This window comes from Odontomachus brunneus, unplaced genomic scaffold (genome assembly GCF_010583005.1).
Source record: "Odontomachus brunneus isolate Ranch 3 - 2012 unplaced genomic scaffold, Obru_v1 Obru_scaffold_162, whole genome shotgun sequence".
Classification (NCBI taxonomy): domain Eukaryota; kingdom Metazoa; phylum Arthropoda; class Insecta; order Hymenoptera; family Formicidae; genus Odontomachus; species Odontomachus brunneus.
Window position 1 is genome coordinate 501354 of NW_022639612.1, and position 17871 is coordinate 519224.

The following is a 17871-nucleotide window of genomic DNA, read 5'->3' on the forward strand; positions in this document are numbered from 1 at the left end:
TCTCTCTCTCTCTCTCTCTCTCTCTCTCTCTCTCTCTCTCTCTCTTTGTCTCTCTCTAAGTTTTTCCACTACTCGCATTCTTCGAGAGGCACATAGCTCGCGAGAAAAGGAAGATTCTTTCGCGTCATTTAGATTATCGACCACACATTTACACGGATTTCCGTGGCGTTGCTGATGACGGGACTTGCTCTTTTTGCGAGACCGACAGAGAACATCTCACGAGTACGACAAAAAGAGGTCCTCACCGGTCGATGCAGCATAAAAAGACGCGTTATCAATCTCGCAGGATATGGAACGAGAGAGTGGAATGCGGGAAACGCGAAGAGAGGAGACCGCAGGTGCGTCTGTGCGCTGCGAGGAAGACGCAAACTTTTGTATGCGACATTCGTAGGGGCGGGAGTAAGGGAGTGACCCAGAAAGCAAGACGGTCTCTCGGATACTACCTGCGAATCCGCGTCGCGCCTCGGAAAATCTCGGCGTACATCGCGCTAACGAGAACGTACAAAAGGCGGCGGAGTCGTCGGGAAATAAGAATATAGTTTATAGGCTCACAAAGAGAGAAGAACGCGCGCGAAGCAGAGAAGCGGAAAGGAGAGAGACACGGCGAGCACAGGGCGAGAGAGAGAGCCAAGGAGATGACGAACGCTGAGACGCGGTTGTCTCCTACGGAGAGAATACAGAGGAAAGCATAATAAACAAGACCCACCCTCTCCCTCTCTCTCCCCAAGCCCGCAAAAGGGAGATATGGTCTACGAAAACATGGCGTCGCGTAAAGAGATCGCAGGTATAGACGAACGACTGGCAGTAATAAAGAACGCCATCGCGAAAGGGAACACACGAGCGAGCGTACCTGTGACACGATCGCTTTAACAGAAATGATCGCGTCGTTGCCCAACGTTTATTTGCGCTACGTTGATAACGAGAATGTGAAGTAAGAAAAATGCCGAACAAAGCTGCGCGATTCCCGAGAGATAGCTGGCTACAAAGGGAGAGACGGATGGGTGAAGCGAGCGCTCGCGTATCGCTTAACATATACATCTGTAACGGCCGGGTGTGTTTTCACAGAGCCAATATCGCGACATAGAAAAGAGTAAATGGTACTTTTAAAGATGGCGTTAGAACACGGACCTTTAAAGCGGCGCTTTTGATCAAAGCAAAATTTCAATGCACCACCCAACATTCCTATGTAAAATCGAACGCATACCTCCTCTCCCCCGTTCCAGACACCGCACAGAACGATAGGGAAGATCGAGAAGGAAGGAGGGAAAAAAGACAGTTTTATATTACGTCGAGAGACAAATATAATTATATGCGATTCTCTCAAAGGGGGTCCAGAATAAACGCGGAGAATTCGAAACGACTGCAACGTCGCTCGCTCGAGAAAAAAGAGCACGAAAAAGTTTTCTTCGGGAGAACCGAGAAAGCGCGTGGAGAAACGGGGTCGCTCGCGAATATCTTCGCGAAAGTTTTGCATCATGTATGGCGGGGCGATATGAAGCGAACGTGGCGGCGTTTCCCAAATATTTCTGGGGAGGGTGAGTAACACCTTACGCCGACACGTCGATCTCCGTCGCGCGGGATCGAAATTAATATTCACGAAACGCGGCACTCGCCTCGTTATGAACGAGACTGATTTCAGTGGAGCGTGCCTGCGGGAGACGCTAAGCAAGCCGCACGAGAATACTTTCCCGCGACATTGCATAAACGCACGTCTGCGACTAATTCAGCATACTTGGCGTGTTCCTCTCGGAAGCAACGTCGCCTTAACTCGATCGTCCCGACTGCGCGCACTACATTCGATAGTATTTCCGCAATATTTTCCGCCGTCATCGCCGCCGTCACCGTCGTCAGTGAAATTTTTTAATTCGACGCTTAACAAGTGCGGAACCTCCCGGACTTCAATTCCAGCGACAAGCTCTCTCGCTCGAGAGTAAAAAAATACCGCGGCGCGGTATTTCAGGCTCCACCAATTTTTCGCGGAACGCGAGAAAGTCGAAATTAAACATTCATCGCACGGTCTGTTGGGCGTTAATGACCAAGAAAAAAACTGTATACGCCGGGACGGACGGAATGCCGCAAAGAATCGTCCGCAGAGAGTACAGAAACGTACCTGAGCAAAGAGAGACACGGGGGAGAGAAGGAAAGAGCGCGAGCGAGCGAAGGAGCGAGCAAGGGAGCGAGAAAAAAGAACAAGAGAAGAGAAATAATTATAGCATTATTCGCAGAGGTGTACTAGTGGCGGAGGCGGAGGGGAGGGAGGAGGGGGTGTCGGCGACCAGATGGACAGAACGAAGCGCGGAAAAAAACATCGGCGGCCCGTTAAACAGAGCAACGCGCGTGAAAGGAAGAGCGGCGCAAAACGCAGAAAGGAAGCCCTCCTTAATAAAAGACAAGGGAATATCAGCGACCTCACGCCTGGTCGTGACAACGACGTCCGCATCCCATTCGCCCGCTTCAACGTCCTTTGAACGAAGCAGTCATCCCCTGCCACCCCGCCGGTCCCCGCGCGTCCGCGCGTTCCCTCTCGCCCGTCGTGACCCACCGAGAGACAACCCCCGGGATCCCCAACGATCCGACAGTAGGGAGGCGGGAGATTATACTCCGTTGTGTCGCCCCTGCCTTTTCACGTTGCGCCACGTACACTCTCGGCTAAACAGGCCATTTCATCATCACCGCGGCGCTGCTCTCGGGGAGCTTTCGCTCCGCTCTTTTTTTCGCATTTTTTTTTCTCCGCTTTTATTATTATTTTTTTCTCTTTTTAAATACTCTAATCGTTTTCAAAAAGCTGCCGTGACGAGGCCGTGCGGAGGCCGGATGCAATTGTGAAAATTCCGCGAAATGTCCCATTACTTGCCGCTGAGCCGGGGGTTGAAATTTTTTATATCGCACATTTCACGGTATCGTGAAAGCAAATATAGTTGAAATTTATTCAAGCCCGCGGATGTATGCGCGTAACTTTGTTCCTCGCGTTTTGTTGTGCCGGGTGCGCGGGTGTGCGATCGTGATCTTATATTATGCTTAGCACATTTGTTCAACACGCGCGCGAATATAACCGAGTAAATTTAATAAATTTCCTCGATTCCCACTTTTTTATCACGCATGCAAAAGTGTGGAGCGTGTTCTAGTTTATCTTTTTCTCTCTCTCTCTCTCTTTCTCTTGGTGTACAAGAATACAGAGAACTCGTCCCGATAGTGTCGTGCGCGAGTCGAGCAAAATAAGCTTCCGCAACGATTGTTATCGCGCGAAAACCATAAACGTTTTCGCACGACTCATAAAGTCGAACGCGAATGTTTCTTCTTACTTTTCGGATAGATACGAGTAGTCTGCCCTTGCCGCGCAACTACTCTCTATCTACTTGCACGCACAATTCACAAAATATGATTGCGCGTATCTTGGGAATGGCTGCCGCACACGGACGAGGGAGGGAGGGAGACTGTTTGCGGTTGCACACGCGTGTCGGTGGTGTGGGGTGTATGCGCGGATGCATGTGGCGTTAAGGGCGGCACATAAGGGAAACAGATATGGATTAGGTGAGACTTCTCTTTTGAAAAGTGCGGAAAGGGATGATATTGACGCCCGTGACCTCGATCCGGAATCGCGAATCCCGAAATGCGAATCTCTCGAGTTTGGAGGCACTCGGAAAATAATTAGACCCATCGAGTTCCGTTGCGCGCTCTAATGAGAGGCTTCCTCGGACGGATGCGACGGAATCTCCGCGATCTTCTCGCGCGGAATGCTAATCGCCCGCAATTACGCGATTGTGCTTCGGATGGTGGAGAGCGGCGCGGACAGAAAAATAATGCAAAGCGGCAAATTTATATTGCGCCCGCGTAATCTCCGTCCGCGTAATTCCGAGCGCGTCGCTCCAAACGGCAAAGACAGATTTGGACTCCATTTTTTTAAACATCGCCACATGCGAAAGCGTTGCTCCCTCAGAGATTCGAATAAAAGCCCTTTTGGCGAATTTTTGCGGGATACAATGTGTATCTCTAACTGGCTATACCGCGTTTGCAACTTTTAGCTTATAATTAACATGTTCGCTTCTATCGCATTTTTCAACTTCGTTATCGCCGTAATTACTCTCGGAATTTAACAACAATACATACTCTAGGAGCGCTTTACCTTGAAAAAATAACCTAATATTCTCTCGACACATTTATAAGTCCCGTGTGATATTCGTACCGTCCCTTTTGTATTTTTCATCCATTTCATTCGCCATATTTTCGTAATCTTAATTCCTCCTCTCCAAACTCGAATTTGTGCGAAAAAGAGAAAATTCCATTCAGGCGTTGCAATTTTTATGATGCATCCTAAGATCGCATCTGCGCAGGAAACAGGTCTAGAATATTCTACGTTGATGCATACTGTTTTTTCTTTTTTTTTTAGTGAATCCCTGTTGTACGCGTGCATACATTATTCGACTGCGCAGCTGAAATATCTCGTGTCGACACGCTGCAGTCAAATTACGCACTCACTTATCGCTCATTTCGCGTCATGATAACATCAATACGGTCCTTAGCGCGATAATATCGATACAGAGGTTCACAAAAGTAGGAAATAAGCGCGTGAAAAGGTAAAGTTAACGCATGCCTTCATTTGTAGAGCACAATATCGTAACTAAAATTTGCTACGTCCAAAATTGCCGTTAAATCATGTAATGGCTCGTACATTACTAATCCGCTCTCGTTGCCGTGGGGTCCAATAAGAATTTTCAAAATGCGAAACAGCGGCGTGACAAATGAGGACAGATCGGATATCGATACGCGAACGTGCGAATCCAAAACTTATCGGATGCGCGGACTAATGTGCAATTTATTCGCGTCCCTGCAATCTCTTGCGCCGACAAAGTAATTAAAGCACACAACGTGTATAATCGATCAATCAAACGCCCACCCCGCAGAATTACGAAGTCAAATTCGAATGTACATACCTCTCACAGATGCATACATATACAAATTATTTATTTCAAAATTATAGCATAAATAACAATGTAGCTGTCATATTACATATTTCATGTATTTTTGCTGAAAACATTTCCACGAAATTCTTTCAGCACTTTTGGCACACTGGGAGAAAAAATCTAAAAAATAGTAAATAATAGTAAATATTTATTTCGTAAGTACGCTAATTCTCCTTTAAATCTGAATTTTTTATTTGAACAGAATAAATGATTACTTTCATGAAAAGCTGAGGTTTTTTTAAAGTCTTAAGGAAATGTATATTTTCCTATTCAAAAAATATGTTATATTAATATAAATACATGTGTCTCAGTACCCAACGAATAACTATTTTCTATTTCTCAGATATTTGTTCTCTCAGTGCCGAACTATCACAGAAAGCAAGACGGCACTCGAAGAGTTAATGTTCCGAAATTTGTCAAATCAGCCTTATTCCGTCCTCTTCCAACCGAACGCCCCTCACATCAGGCGCTTATAAGTACGTTCGCGCAGAGGACTGCTCTTAACTCTTCGACTGCCGAGTTCTCACCAAGAGCGAGCGAACGTCCCAGCGTGAATCAATGAATCAATGAACCACGTAGGGAACGTCGTGAACTTGTCCACGAGGACGACTCAAAGACAAACTTACGTGTCGCGCAGGATAACTCGGCGAACAGCACGATCGAGAGTAATCCAGCCGCGAGAAGCGTGGTCAAGAAGAACGATCTCGAGCTGCAGCCCATCACGGCATCACTACCGATCACCACCCGTTCACGTTGCAGCAGTTCTCTCTCTCTCTCTCTCTCTCTCTCTCTCTCTCTTTCTCTTGACGGATCACCCGACGTGCGCCGAGACTCGTCCCTTGCCAGCTCAAGGCTCGAGGGCCTCACTGTCACTCCCGCGACGGAGGAGTCCTCCGGCTGTCATCCGCGCGCGAAAGTCCGCTCGAACACTAACGCGGACGCGCCGCGAGCGCGATTCAGCATCGACGATGCACCGCCACGCGAAGCTGAAGTCGTTCGGCCGCGACGCCGTGCATCAACCTCTCGTCCGCGTCGCGCATCTCTCCTCGTGCACCACTTCTTTCCTCAGGGCTTCTCCTCGGCGCGGCTCTTCGCGAATCGGCGCCACTGCACAACTCGACTCGCGGACGGAACGTGCGAGACGCACCACTGTGTGCCACGAGGAATCTGCAATTTACCTGCGAGGTCCGCGTCACCAGGAGCAGTCGGACGGACCTGCCGCCACAAGGACGATCGTGAGTCGCGCGATTCCTCCGCTTTCCCGATCGCGAGAAGCGCGTCTGTCGCCTCCAGCGAGACAGGTGCTCCTCGAGCTGCCAAAGAATCGAGTCGACTTGCCGACGACTTCGCGACTCGCGAAGATCGCCATTAATTTTCACGAAGCGGAAAGATCGCGATAACGGCTAGGCCTTTTAAGTACGGCGGATCGGTGAATATTCTCATTGCATCGTCGAATGCACGGAATCCGATTATCGGGCTTTAGAAGAGGAGAAGCCGATCGAATTCCCCCGGGCGTAACGTCGACGTGAAGGACCTGTTAAACTTCAATACTAAAACGCCGTCGTAAGCGACGCGACTCAAATCGCCTGGTGGAACTCCGTTTCGCGAAGAAGGAGCTCGTCGATCGTTTAGCAACGTGTTGTTAAAGAGGCCCCAGATTTATCCTGCTCGGCTCGCGTGTCTGCGGTTTCGCGTTACCCCAGCGACGCGAGTGCTCCGATTTACGTCGAATAAGGTGCACGCGTGTGTCTAAGGAATCGCCAATTGAGGTATTATGCGAGAATTGCGACTTCAGTGGTCGTTATCGTGATGTAATTCGTGCGCTGACATCGCCTCAAATGACTGTGAGAAACTCTGAGTGTGCATTCTGAGGACAGCACCGTTGAGCGCGTCTAATTCTAATTTTCCAAAGAAATCGATACGTTTGACATACGTAACGCATCGTTTGCGTCATTGAAGCAAACGCGATTTGCGTTACACTCGCGTTCATCCTCAGATGCGCGCGTTACCAAGTGTCTGTGGCCCATATTAATAATCGTTACTTGAAACTTTCCTCAAATGAGATACTTAGGTTTCAGTTAGATGAGAGTTCCTTAGTCGAATAACGATTACAGACGTAGGTTTGTATTAATAGCGGTTACTTCAAACTTGCCTCAAACAGAATACTCATGTTCTAATTTAGAGTTACATGTGAATTTTTCATTGAAATTGCGACTGCGAGCACAGTGTCACGTGTATCGTCTGACACAACTGAAGAATTCAGATTTACTCAATACTTTACACTAAATACAAACTCTAAATACAAGCCTGAGTATCTCACCTGAGACAAGATTCAAATAATGACTATTGATACAGACCATAATAAACCATATTAATAACCGTTATTTGAACCTCGGGTGAAATACTCAAATAAATTGAGAGTTGCATATGAATCTTTCAGCTGAATTGCGAATTGCAAAATGTAATATTGTCGTGTAAATTGTGTATGATTCAAAGCTGAAAAAAATTCAGTTCTAACTCTAAAATAAACTCTAAATTAAAATCAGAGCATCTCGCCTGAAGCAAGTTTCAAAAATAACGAATATCAATACTAATACATAATGTCACAATATCGTATAATTCAACTGAAAAACATGGATTCTATTGAGAAAGAATCTGAGTATCTCGCGTGAGGCAAACTTTAAACGACTATTAATGTAGGTTTAAATCTCTGACAAACGTGCGTAATACTCTGCGATTGCCGCGAAATCTGACAGAACTCGCGGGGGTAAGCGCGCGATTCTGCGATCCGCGAAAACGTCATCGTTTTCACAGGACGCAATTGGAACTCGTAGAAAATCACGGCGGCACAATCGCGAAAATGCGCATGCAGCGTTAGTCGTTTAACGTTTGCCCTTCGCGCGCCGATGATTTACGCGGCTAATTGAGGTATCGGGTAATTTCGGGCCGTCGGCTGCCGAAATCCGCCCTTCGCGAGGGATTCGAGTGCGCGGTATTCGGGACGGGGCATAAATCATCTTCGCGTTTCGCGCAAACGGACGGCCTTTTAAATTGATCGTCCCGGGAGGCCGGTCGTACTTGTAGATTGATACACCGATACACCCAACGTGCCTCGCGGAATGTTAAAAAAGCCGGTCATAAATTAGCGTCCTCTCGGTGTGCCGCTACGCGCTAATACACGCTCCGATTGATATCGGGGATTGCGCGCGTAATTAGGGTGACCCGGCGGGCGAAGCGCCGCTCGTTATTTTTCTTTTTTTCGGACATTACGACGAGAATCATTCAGCGCGTCGCTCGCTTCCACCGAGTATTTTTTTCACGCGCTGACCACGCCAGCGACATGCTTTTCTCGCCGGCTGACGCTTCTTTTTTTTCCTCACTCCACACGTCGCCCCATATTCTGCATCAACAAACGACTGAACGCGTTTGCTTCGAAAGTTCACGCGCGATACGCTCCCATTTGTGAGGTCCGCTTCGTAAAATTAACTAGCGCGCGTTCGTAACTTCCGTCGTATTCTCGCCTTTGGAGAACGCGCGCGCGCGCGCGCACGACTCGATGTGCAAATGTTGATATTTGATATTACGTCGAGAAAGAGAGAGAGAGAGGAGAAGATCGTGAGGCAGAGAACAAGAGAGAGAGAGAGAGAGAGAGAGACCGCCGCGGTAGGATTAGGACGGCGAACGTCCGAAACTTACTTAAGTAGGTCACGGCGCATATTTAGGCAGGCTCCGTATCCCGGTATCGGTTTATTCCCACCTGTAATCACCGGCCCGCAAACCGGGTACACAAAGTCCCTCGTGCATATGCATGGTGCGAGCAGGACCGCTTTGTCCCGACTCCCCGTGCCGCTCGTCTCCCCGTGTGTGTTGCTTCTACACTACGATTGTTCTCGTAGCCGCCGCATGCAAGGGCCTGCTCGCATTTTCCCTTTCCCACCGCATCTCTGCCGTCGCGTCGCGTTACTTCTCTCGTCGCATCCTGTCGGGATAAAATCACGCGTGCACCCGAAAAAAGGGAAAAGATGAATATTTGCGACCGGCGCGACAACGTGTATCGTCGACATTTATTTTAAGAGCAAGCCGCGCGCGTCACGGACAGCCAACTACCTCTCGCTCGTAAATCCCACTCGCGTCAAATCGTAGCCACAATCTCGTACCTGCTCTCCCTCTCTGCCCTTTTTTCTTCCTCTCTTTTTCCCTCCCTCCCCCTCTCTCTCTCTCTCTCTCCCTCTATTCTGTCACTTTTGTTATTTACAACGGCGAATGGAGAAGAGCAATATGTAAACTGCGCGACAACGCGAATATGCCGAACATCGTCGTCGTTGTCGTCGTCGTCGTCGTCGCAGTCTCGCGCGTTTTGCATGCGCGCTGCAGCGCGTATTGGAGTGAGAAAAAATCGAAGATGCATCCGCGGGGCAGCGAACGCGAGAATAAACGAGGTCGGACAGTCTCGACCCACCCTCCGCGGCCGAGAGGCACGTGACGGGCCTTCGCGATCGGCACGCGAACTCCGGCAGCCGTCTGGAGCACGTGACGATCGATCTCTCGCGCGAGTGCGAGTCTCGTGTTTCCACCGAGTGCATCGTACGTTCCTCTCTGACTCGGCGAGAGAGCCTGACCTGACCGGTGCCCTTCGAGGATTCCTAACTCGGATATTGTTATACTGACGCGCACACCGCGTAGTCGATCGGCGAGCTCTGCCTCCGTCTCTCGCTTTCTCTCTCTCTCTCTCTCTCTCTCTCTCTCTCTCTCTCCCTCTTTCTCTCTCTCTTTCTCTCTCGTCGTTAAGCGTCAGTCGCCGATGCTCCGGCAGCTGGGAAATTCGGAGCAAAACGCTCTCCGACCGCTGCTACATTCCAACCCGCCCTTCGACAAAGCCTCTCGCCAGACCGAGCACACGCAAACACCCCCGTTCGCGAAAAAGCGTCCATCGCAGCATCCCTTCGCACAGAGCGATGGCTCGTAGCTGCCAAGCTTCTCCCCAACGACGAAAACTCGGCACTTTCGCGAAGCAGCCTCTGCCAGTCCGCTGCCAGTCCGTCGCGCTGGCGAGGGCTGGCAGAGGAAAATCGGGAGGCATCATCCGACGCACTGGTATCGGAGTGAATCCCCGGACACCGTGCGGATTTCACAACACCTCGGGATCGTGACGACGCGAGCTTACCCGCGCGAGCAAGGTGTCGGCGTGCCGCGCTGTCGCAGGACGTACGTTTCGCTGATCGCGAGACGTGCGGACAACACAAACGATGAACGAACAGATGATCGACGACGCGCTACAATACGCGAGAGACGCGGAACGACGAGCGAGCTTCGAGTGCGCGCTCTCTCGCCTCTGGCTCCGCTCTCGGGACTGAGAGTGGAGAGAGAGAGCACCGTCGGACTTTCGAGGGATTCACCGCCACCCCTACCGGCGTGGTGGCCGGTACCCCTGCCTGCTGCCTCTCTCGGCAACCCGCGTGCTCCGTTTCCCCTGCCGCGCCGACCCCACCACCGCCGACGCCGCACGCCGCCACCCGCGCTCTCTACCGTTCCTTCCTCACCCACCCTACTCCGTAGAGAGCGACGCCACCCCAGGCGCTCCTACGCGGCCCTGCACACTCCACTACGTGCGCTGTCGAATCGAAACCGCGCGAATCACGGGCGCGTCCGGATAAGGGATGCTCGCGATACTATCGAGGTATCGGGGATCCAAGCAGGACTTACGAGGCCGGACGCGCGGCGGATCGCCCGACTTTGAAACAGCTGATTATTTTCACCAATGGAATTCGCCGAAGTAGGACGCGCCCGCCAGTCGATTGAATTTCACGGGTTACATTTCTCTGTTGTTGCTGATAATTTATCACTGCGACATTTTCTCCAGTTGCTGTGACTCTTAAGCTGTCACTTGCCTGCCTTACTCTTGCTCGATAATAAAGGTGACTGTCGATATGCTTTCTCCATCTACTGTACGACAGACGTTGCTCTATACTTTAACCGCACGTTCGGTGCGAAAATTGGCTGCTTCAATCTTAAGCTAAAGTCAAATTGCACGCGATCTTTTCGCGAAATAAGTGAAAAATTTCTTTACCAGAGGCACAGATGCGTTCAACGCTGAACGCTGCGGTTAGAATGGGGCCTGTTGTATTTACACTTGTTACATTAGCTTAAATTGACTCATATTAGCAGTTAGTCATGAATAGTTTCAATACTCCGTGTATACTACGCTTTTTATTACGAAATAAAACGTTCTGTTGGCAATTTAACTTTAACGACCATCCGCTTTAACGCGCTTGCATCTTTCGCACCAAGCGGCTGAGAAGTTGTGTTGACGAGCCAATTTTTTAATCAACGTCTGAGATTCGTTTGCAAGTTGGATAATTTCTCAACTCATCAGTTACTACGATGTGCAGACACAAATAAATGTATAACTATAACAGAGAGAAAGAGAGAGAGAGAGAGAGAGAGATCTTGAGCAATTTAACGCTGCATATATTTCATTTATTCCGCGTCAATTAGACGAATCAACTATGAACTACGTTTCGTTTTGTAACGTTACATTTTCATGGCTTAATTGAGTCGACGTAGCATTTGCCTCGTTAAGGCATTTACATGTTGCGAGCACTAAAGTGGTAGAACATACGGCGCACAATTTCAAGAGCGCTGCATTATTTCATTAAAAATATATGTTTACGTCTCTTTATGCAGAATGGAGCGGCTTAAAACAAACTCGCATGTACTCAACAAGTGAATAAAGAATTTGCGAGATTAAGTGGAACAAAATCGACTCTTCTACAGCTACATTATATTTTTTTAAAATAACTATCAGACATTGCGAGAGAGTACGCATTATTACTCAGCGATTTCTATTATCATACGTAGCTTTAATTGTCAATTTTATAAGCGGGGTATATTAATACACATTATCTCGTTTATCTCTAAATTACCTCACTTCACTCTACTCCACTCATCTGATCTCACGAAGTAAAGTTTAGTCGGTATTATTCAAAACCGCTCTGGGCTTCTGAGAACCGCTACGGGCGGCTCCTAAGAACATCACCGCATAGTAAATCTGAGCTTACCAGTTATCCCAAGGATTTTGCTTATTGACGTTGGAATACGTGATGAGTTTTGAGAATATTATGTTGCCGTGAATGAAATATTAATGGCCTTTGCCGTGTCTTAGCGCGAATATACGATTAATTTTAAGCGGTCAGCGAGGAAAGATTTACCACAAAGCGGTGCTCGAATAGATCCTATATATAAACGTAACGTACCCGCGGCGGAGAGAGCGAGAGAGAGAGAGAGAGAGAGAGGAATTCAAGTAATTTAGGTCTCCCAAAAAGCGCTCACTTATAAGCCCCGTGCTTAAAGCAAAACGGAACGACGGTGATCGGTTACAATTAGCCGGGGGACGACATCTGGCGCGGGCAAAAAGTCAACGAGGACAAATGCGCGCTTAAAAAGCGACATCGCTTCTTCCCGTCGCGTTCGCTAAAATAACTCGAGACCGACGATGATGCTTTATTTTTCGACGGGGGGAGAACGAAGACGAGAGAAAGAGACGGCCTCGCGACGCCGGCGGACAGAAGGACTTGTCTTAACTCCAATCACGTCGCGGGAAAAACTCCGTCTCGCCCCCGGGGTGCTATTTCCTATTTTACGGTATCTACAGGGTGCTATAAACAAGCTCCTGCCAGGGACGACGGGGTATGAAAGGAACCGAATGCGGAGCCGAGGAAGACCCTCGGATGAAAAGTTTGCTTAAAGTGTGTGGCCCCGCGTATTCCTCGACGTTGCGGGGATTCCGAATCATCCCCGGGAGTACCACCCGCGGACCAAGCTTTGCATACAACACTCCCCCCTCCGCCACGCGCGAAAAGTTTACCAATACACCTTCCCTATGAATGATCCGTAGGTATCGTGTATGCGCGCGCGCGTTTCTATATATTACCGGACCGACTTCTGCTATTGCTGCCTGCAAAAAGTCACTAGAATGCAAGTTTCATCGCGCGGGAAGCAAGAGCGAGAATATTTCGCGAGTTTCGAACGCCGTTATAACGTAACGGTCCCTCGTATGTACACGACATCGATGACATAAAGTTTCTATTCTCCGTCGTCAGTGTGTTCGCTCCACTACAGAAGTTACTCTTTTACTGCGACGAGGACTGAAGGTCCTCTATTGATCTCAAAAGACACGTTGCGTGAAACGACGCTTTAAAGTCTCCCCCACACGAGTCTCTCTTTCTCTTCCCTCCCACTCGGCAAGTATATATAAAAAACTAGCAAATCCCGACCGTGCAAATTGATTTGCGCTCATAGTCACACACCAGCGAAATCGAAATCGACTTCAACTTTCTTCGTCTGGGGTGGCCGCGAGGTGCAATAATAGACAGACACGACGGGCTACGACGAGAGAACGATATTAAAACAATAAGATTGCCCCGCCGCAGGAGAGTCGAAACTACAACCACTTTTCGGCTTCTCGTCGATTTATCGCCCACACATCGTCCAAGGGCAGTGGCTCGTCCGCGGCGTCTCTACCACCGTAGTTTCGCATACTCCGCCGTAAAGTTCGCCCGGGTGCCCTTTTGTCAAAACAATGTGTGCCGCGAGCGCAAGCGCGCTTCCGGCGCGGGCGATAAAGTTCGCCGATATTAACATCTTCGTCGGCGCTGTAATTTTCGCCCGGCTGATATACTGCTGCGTTTCGTTGTGCGGCGGTGGCCGTATTACGGCTAATATTTCTCCTCCTTACAGAACGAAAATTGAGTACTTTATAAGAAGGCGGGACATTAATAACTCGTACAGCCGGTCGGTATTTTCAGGACAGCTTAAAAGCTTCTGCCGCATCGATGATATATCGTATGCTCGCGGAGGTAGTGACACGGCTCTGCCTGCGACACGGAAAGCTACAACGAGGTGGAGCCGAGCACAATCGTCATCCCGCACCATGCTCTCGTTGATGACGCGATAATGTGGTCCATTTTATTTATTACGTGCTGCACTCAAGATACGCGAACGCCTCAACATTGCACGAATTAATATTTAAAATTTAACACTTTTTTTATCAACAATGAGATATATATGTGTTTTCCCTACCATTAATAATAACTTTATTTAATTGAATGAACAGTTTTCTTGGCATTCAGAATACATCAGCTATCACTCTACTTATTACCATTGGGACAAATATGTCTTCCCAAAAACCCCAGTGGGACATTAGTGTATCGGCCCTATCTCTTTGACGCCTAATATAAAATTTAATATTTAATTTTTTTGCTAAAACTATGTTATATATTAATATATTTAATAAAATGAAAGTAAAAAAGAATTATATATTTAAAAAACGAAATTAGTAGCGAAAAAGTTAATACATTATCGTCCGCGGAAACAGAGACCTACATGATCGGTCTAGTTTAGTTTCTCAATGATTCTAAATAAACGATTTTGATAAACAAAAGTTCTAGTTATGTTATGAGATATGTTATTACGACTTACGAAAGAATGAATGATATTCAAAACCTAAGGAGCACAATTTGCGTAGTTAACATAAGAAGAAACTTCAAACTAGAAAGAGCGACGCAAATGCAAAATTGACGAATATTTCCAAATTACTGCGCAATCATCACAAATTCGTGAGATCGATAAAATCCTTGAAAATTGCGTGTTTAGTTCAAATTCAGTTGTAATGTTGGATTGTAATTTCGATATACTCAATATAGGGCGGAGCCTTCAGAAGCAAGAGTTCCGAGGGAATGCTTTAAAATGGCTCTGACGTTAAGCCATGGCTCGCCGATCATATGGTACCATTAATCAACGTCATCTTCTTCTTGCGACTACATTCCATATGAGCAAGAAAAATTGAAACGGTTATTTCCGAACCGAGACGCACGTATCCGTTTTTAACAAGAAAATGAGTCGATGGTACAGCCGCATACGTCGCATAAGCGAGTAACTTTATGTTATGTTAACGACGTTATGTTAACTCAGCTCCAAGGAATAATCAGTAAATAGCTGTTGAGGTCAGAAATTCGATATATCACACCTTCGCCACTTTATACTTAATTTGATGTTTCTCATAGAAAAGTATATTAATTAACAAATTCGCGAATAAAAGTGTCACGGCGCTCAACTCACATTCTATATGCGGAAAATTTTATATTGAAAATTACTATTAGATTTTATAACCGTCTAACATGTCGACATTTTATCTTAATTTATAAACCTTCCGTTTCATACGTGATTTTTGTATTTTAAAAAGTCTATCATTAAAAATTTTGGATGAACTCTGTTAACAGTTTACTTCTGCACTACTGAGAAAAAATCTAAAAAATAAATAAATTATTCGATAGGTATTAATAACAATTACTTATGCTGATATAAAATATTTTTCAAATAAGAAAATAAACATTTTCTTAAAATCTTAGCTCTTCATGAAATCGATTAATCCATTTAAATAAAAGAATTTAGATTTAAGTAAGTATATTGTTAGTGTTCGCGGAATAAATATTCTTTATTTTTTTAATGTTTTCTCTCAATGTAGAGAACATGGTAAAAGAATTTGTATGTTTTTATAGGTTAAAAGAGTTCATAAGAAAAAGCTATAATATTCCCGTCGTGCAATTAACGCTTTCTCTCTCACTTGTAACGTCGCGCCTCGTTTTTTGACATGTTGACCCTTCCCGTTCGCACAAGCGTAATCCTGACCCTCGAAAACATGACCCATCCCTTCCGTCTCAATTATAATCTCGCGATCGAAGAGCCCGCATCCGCATAATGGATATTGTAGCGAGAGTGACTTTAGTACGTGATATACGACCGCGTATCATTCCACAATCATATCCTCGTTGGATTACAAGCGGAAGAAACGACGCTCAAGTTATTATGATAATGATATATTCGACACCATCTTCAATGTGCGTATGTGTGTGTGCGCGCGTTTTGCCGATCCACGCGCGCAATTAAAGTACCGAATGTTAAAAAGCAATTCTGTCGGCGCCGCCGGCGTGTCCGCGTATAAACTTTCACAGCGACGCATCAAACGCAATTACCGATCGGACCGTATTGCAAGAGCTATACCGCCCTGCTCGAATTACTCGGACTACAACCCCTTAATTACGATTGCTTGTGCTGGGTACATAAATCAACGTATGATGCTCGGATACGGCGAATCCCACGCGAATTGTAGCGTTCGGTTTTCTTGTCGTTAAAGCGCCAATCCCCATACGCATCTAAATTTCTTCTTGCGTATTTGCGCGAAATTCTGAATGTAATCAGATTTATGCACAAATTCGATGTGAAGTAGTCGCTACGCGTGAATTTATGCAAATACACACATATGTCGTGTTGAAAATTTAGAAGCAAGACACACATGTTTCACGCGAATCTGCATTCGCGACATTTGTTTGAAAATATTCAGAATTCTATAGGATTGAAATGTCATTAGAATTAATTAAACGTAGTGTACGAATTATAATATTAATAACAAGTAATGGATAAATCGAACGGCCAAAAGATCGCGAGTTTTATAAATCCGACAACGAGGTATGCGTGTAATTCACATTTCATTAACTAATGTACTATTCCACGTTACGCTCGAAATTCGAGCTTTTTGTCGAGCGTTATTCCTCTCCATTCCTCTCGTTACGATATTATAATACTGTAGAATAAGATTAATAGAAAATAGTTCTCATTTCAATTAAAAACGTGAGGAAAAGTTAAGCGTATCACGGCGCAGCGGTGAGTTGTCAAAGATTTTGTCTTACACGATTCCTCTCGCGTTCTTTCATGGATCATTTCATACGGATTCCATGTACAATTAAAGCTGCCGATACCGCGAAATGCATTCTCACTTTTCCAATCGTATGCATTTCAAAGCAATGCTTTCCGCGAGGGATCGCGTGTCATCGATCATTAATCCTGTTCGATATTGTGCACATTGGAAATGCATCCTGCTTATATTACCTACCGACGACTCATTAACGCTTGCGCGAACGAGTACTCGTTTGAATTATCCGATTTCTATAATTAATCTTCCCACAGCACAGCTATTGTTCTCAGGCTGACAGCCGCGCGCTCAGATAAGGACGTTAAGATGGATACAATCGAAAGTTTTATAATCGAAACAAATACACGCGACACCAGCCACGAATGCGGGGCATGCAGTAATAAATTTAACTCTAACCGGACTCTGACTGAATAAACACGATATCGTTTTTGCTGAAAATAATTTCGTTAATTTACTCATAGAGGTACGCTCGATTGCAGAATGGTTTGAACGCTATTTTTTTGCCACACAATTTGGGACACAATTGACGTCAAATGAAAAAATTTCTTTTAGAATAATTCTAAGAAGTTAGATTCTCCCACTGTATACACATGATTTTACGTGGATTTGATGTCAGTTTATGTGTTTTTACTTACTCTCATACACGGAATGTTCTAAATCGCATATTTTATTTATTTATAGGAATGCAACTCTTTTTAATAGCGCATTCTGAAGCTTAAATCGGAAATTCTAATACATAAATGTTAATTGTTTCTGACTTAGAAATGATTTCAATCAACCATTGATCACATAAGTTTTTGTTACCTATTACGCAACCACACATAAGGATCTGTCATTCCGTTATTGATTCTCGCGATTCAGTTTTCGCTAATCTTGTCTTCTGCTTTCTTACGTATAACGTGTATTCAGGCAGTCAGTTGCCATTGACAAGTTGATTACTGATAATAAATTTTAACTGTATAACTGTTACATGCAAATTACATGGTCCTCTGATTTCGTAAAAATTTGTCTTGAAAAATGAAGAACTTATTCTTTTGCAAACTTCAATAAAACGCAGTTTCGCACGTACTGATGAATCTAAACGCACAATACTTATGCGATATCGCTGGCCAAGTATTATTATTCCGATATTTTCACATTAAA

General features: G+C 46.1%; 1 protein-coding gene across 11 annotated transcripts in view; it reads right to left on the reverse strand.

Moving 5' to 3' along the window:
* LOC116850977 (hemicentin-2) overlaps window positions 1-17871 on the reverse strand; it is a 477927-nt gene that overhangs the window by 441710 nt on the left and 18346 nt on the right. For 3 of the 11 annotated variants that reach the window (XM_032829890.1, XM_032829888.1, XM_032829889.1), the window contains exon 1: window positions 5588-10298. The exons of 4 other annotated variants lie outside the window; for them this stretch is intronic. In XM_032829890.1, coding sequence (XP_032685781.1) covers window positions 5588-5681 — 94 coding nt within the window. In that variant the 5' untranslated portion in view covers window positions 5682-10298. Of the gene's footprint in view, window positions 1-5587; window positions 10299-17871 lie in introns of those variants that run through there. 4 more of the 11 variants (XM_032829886.1, XM_032829884.1, XM_032829885.1 and 1 more) reach the window with 4 other exon arrangements.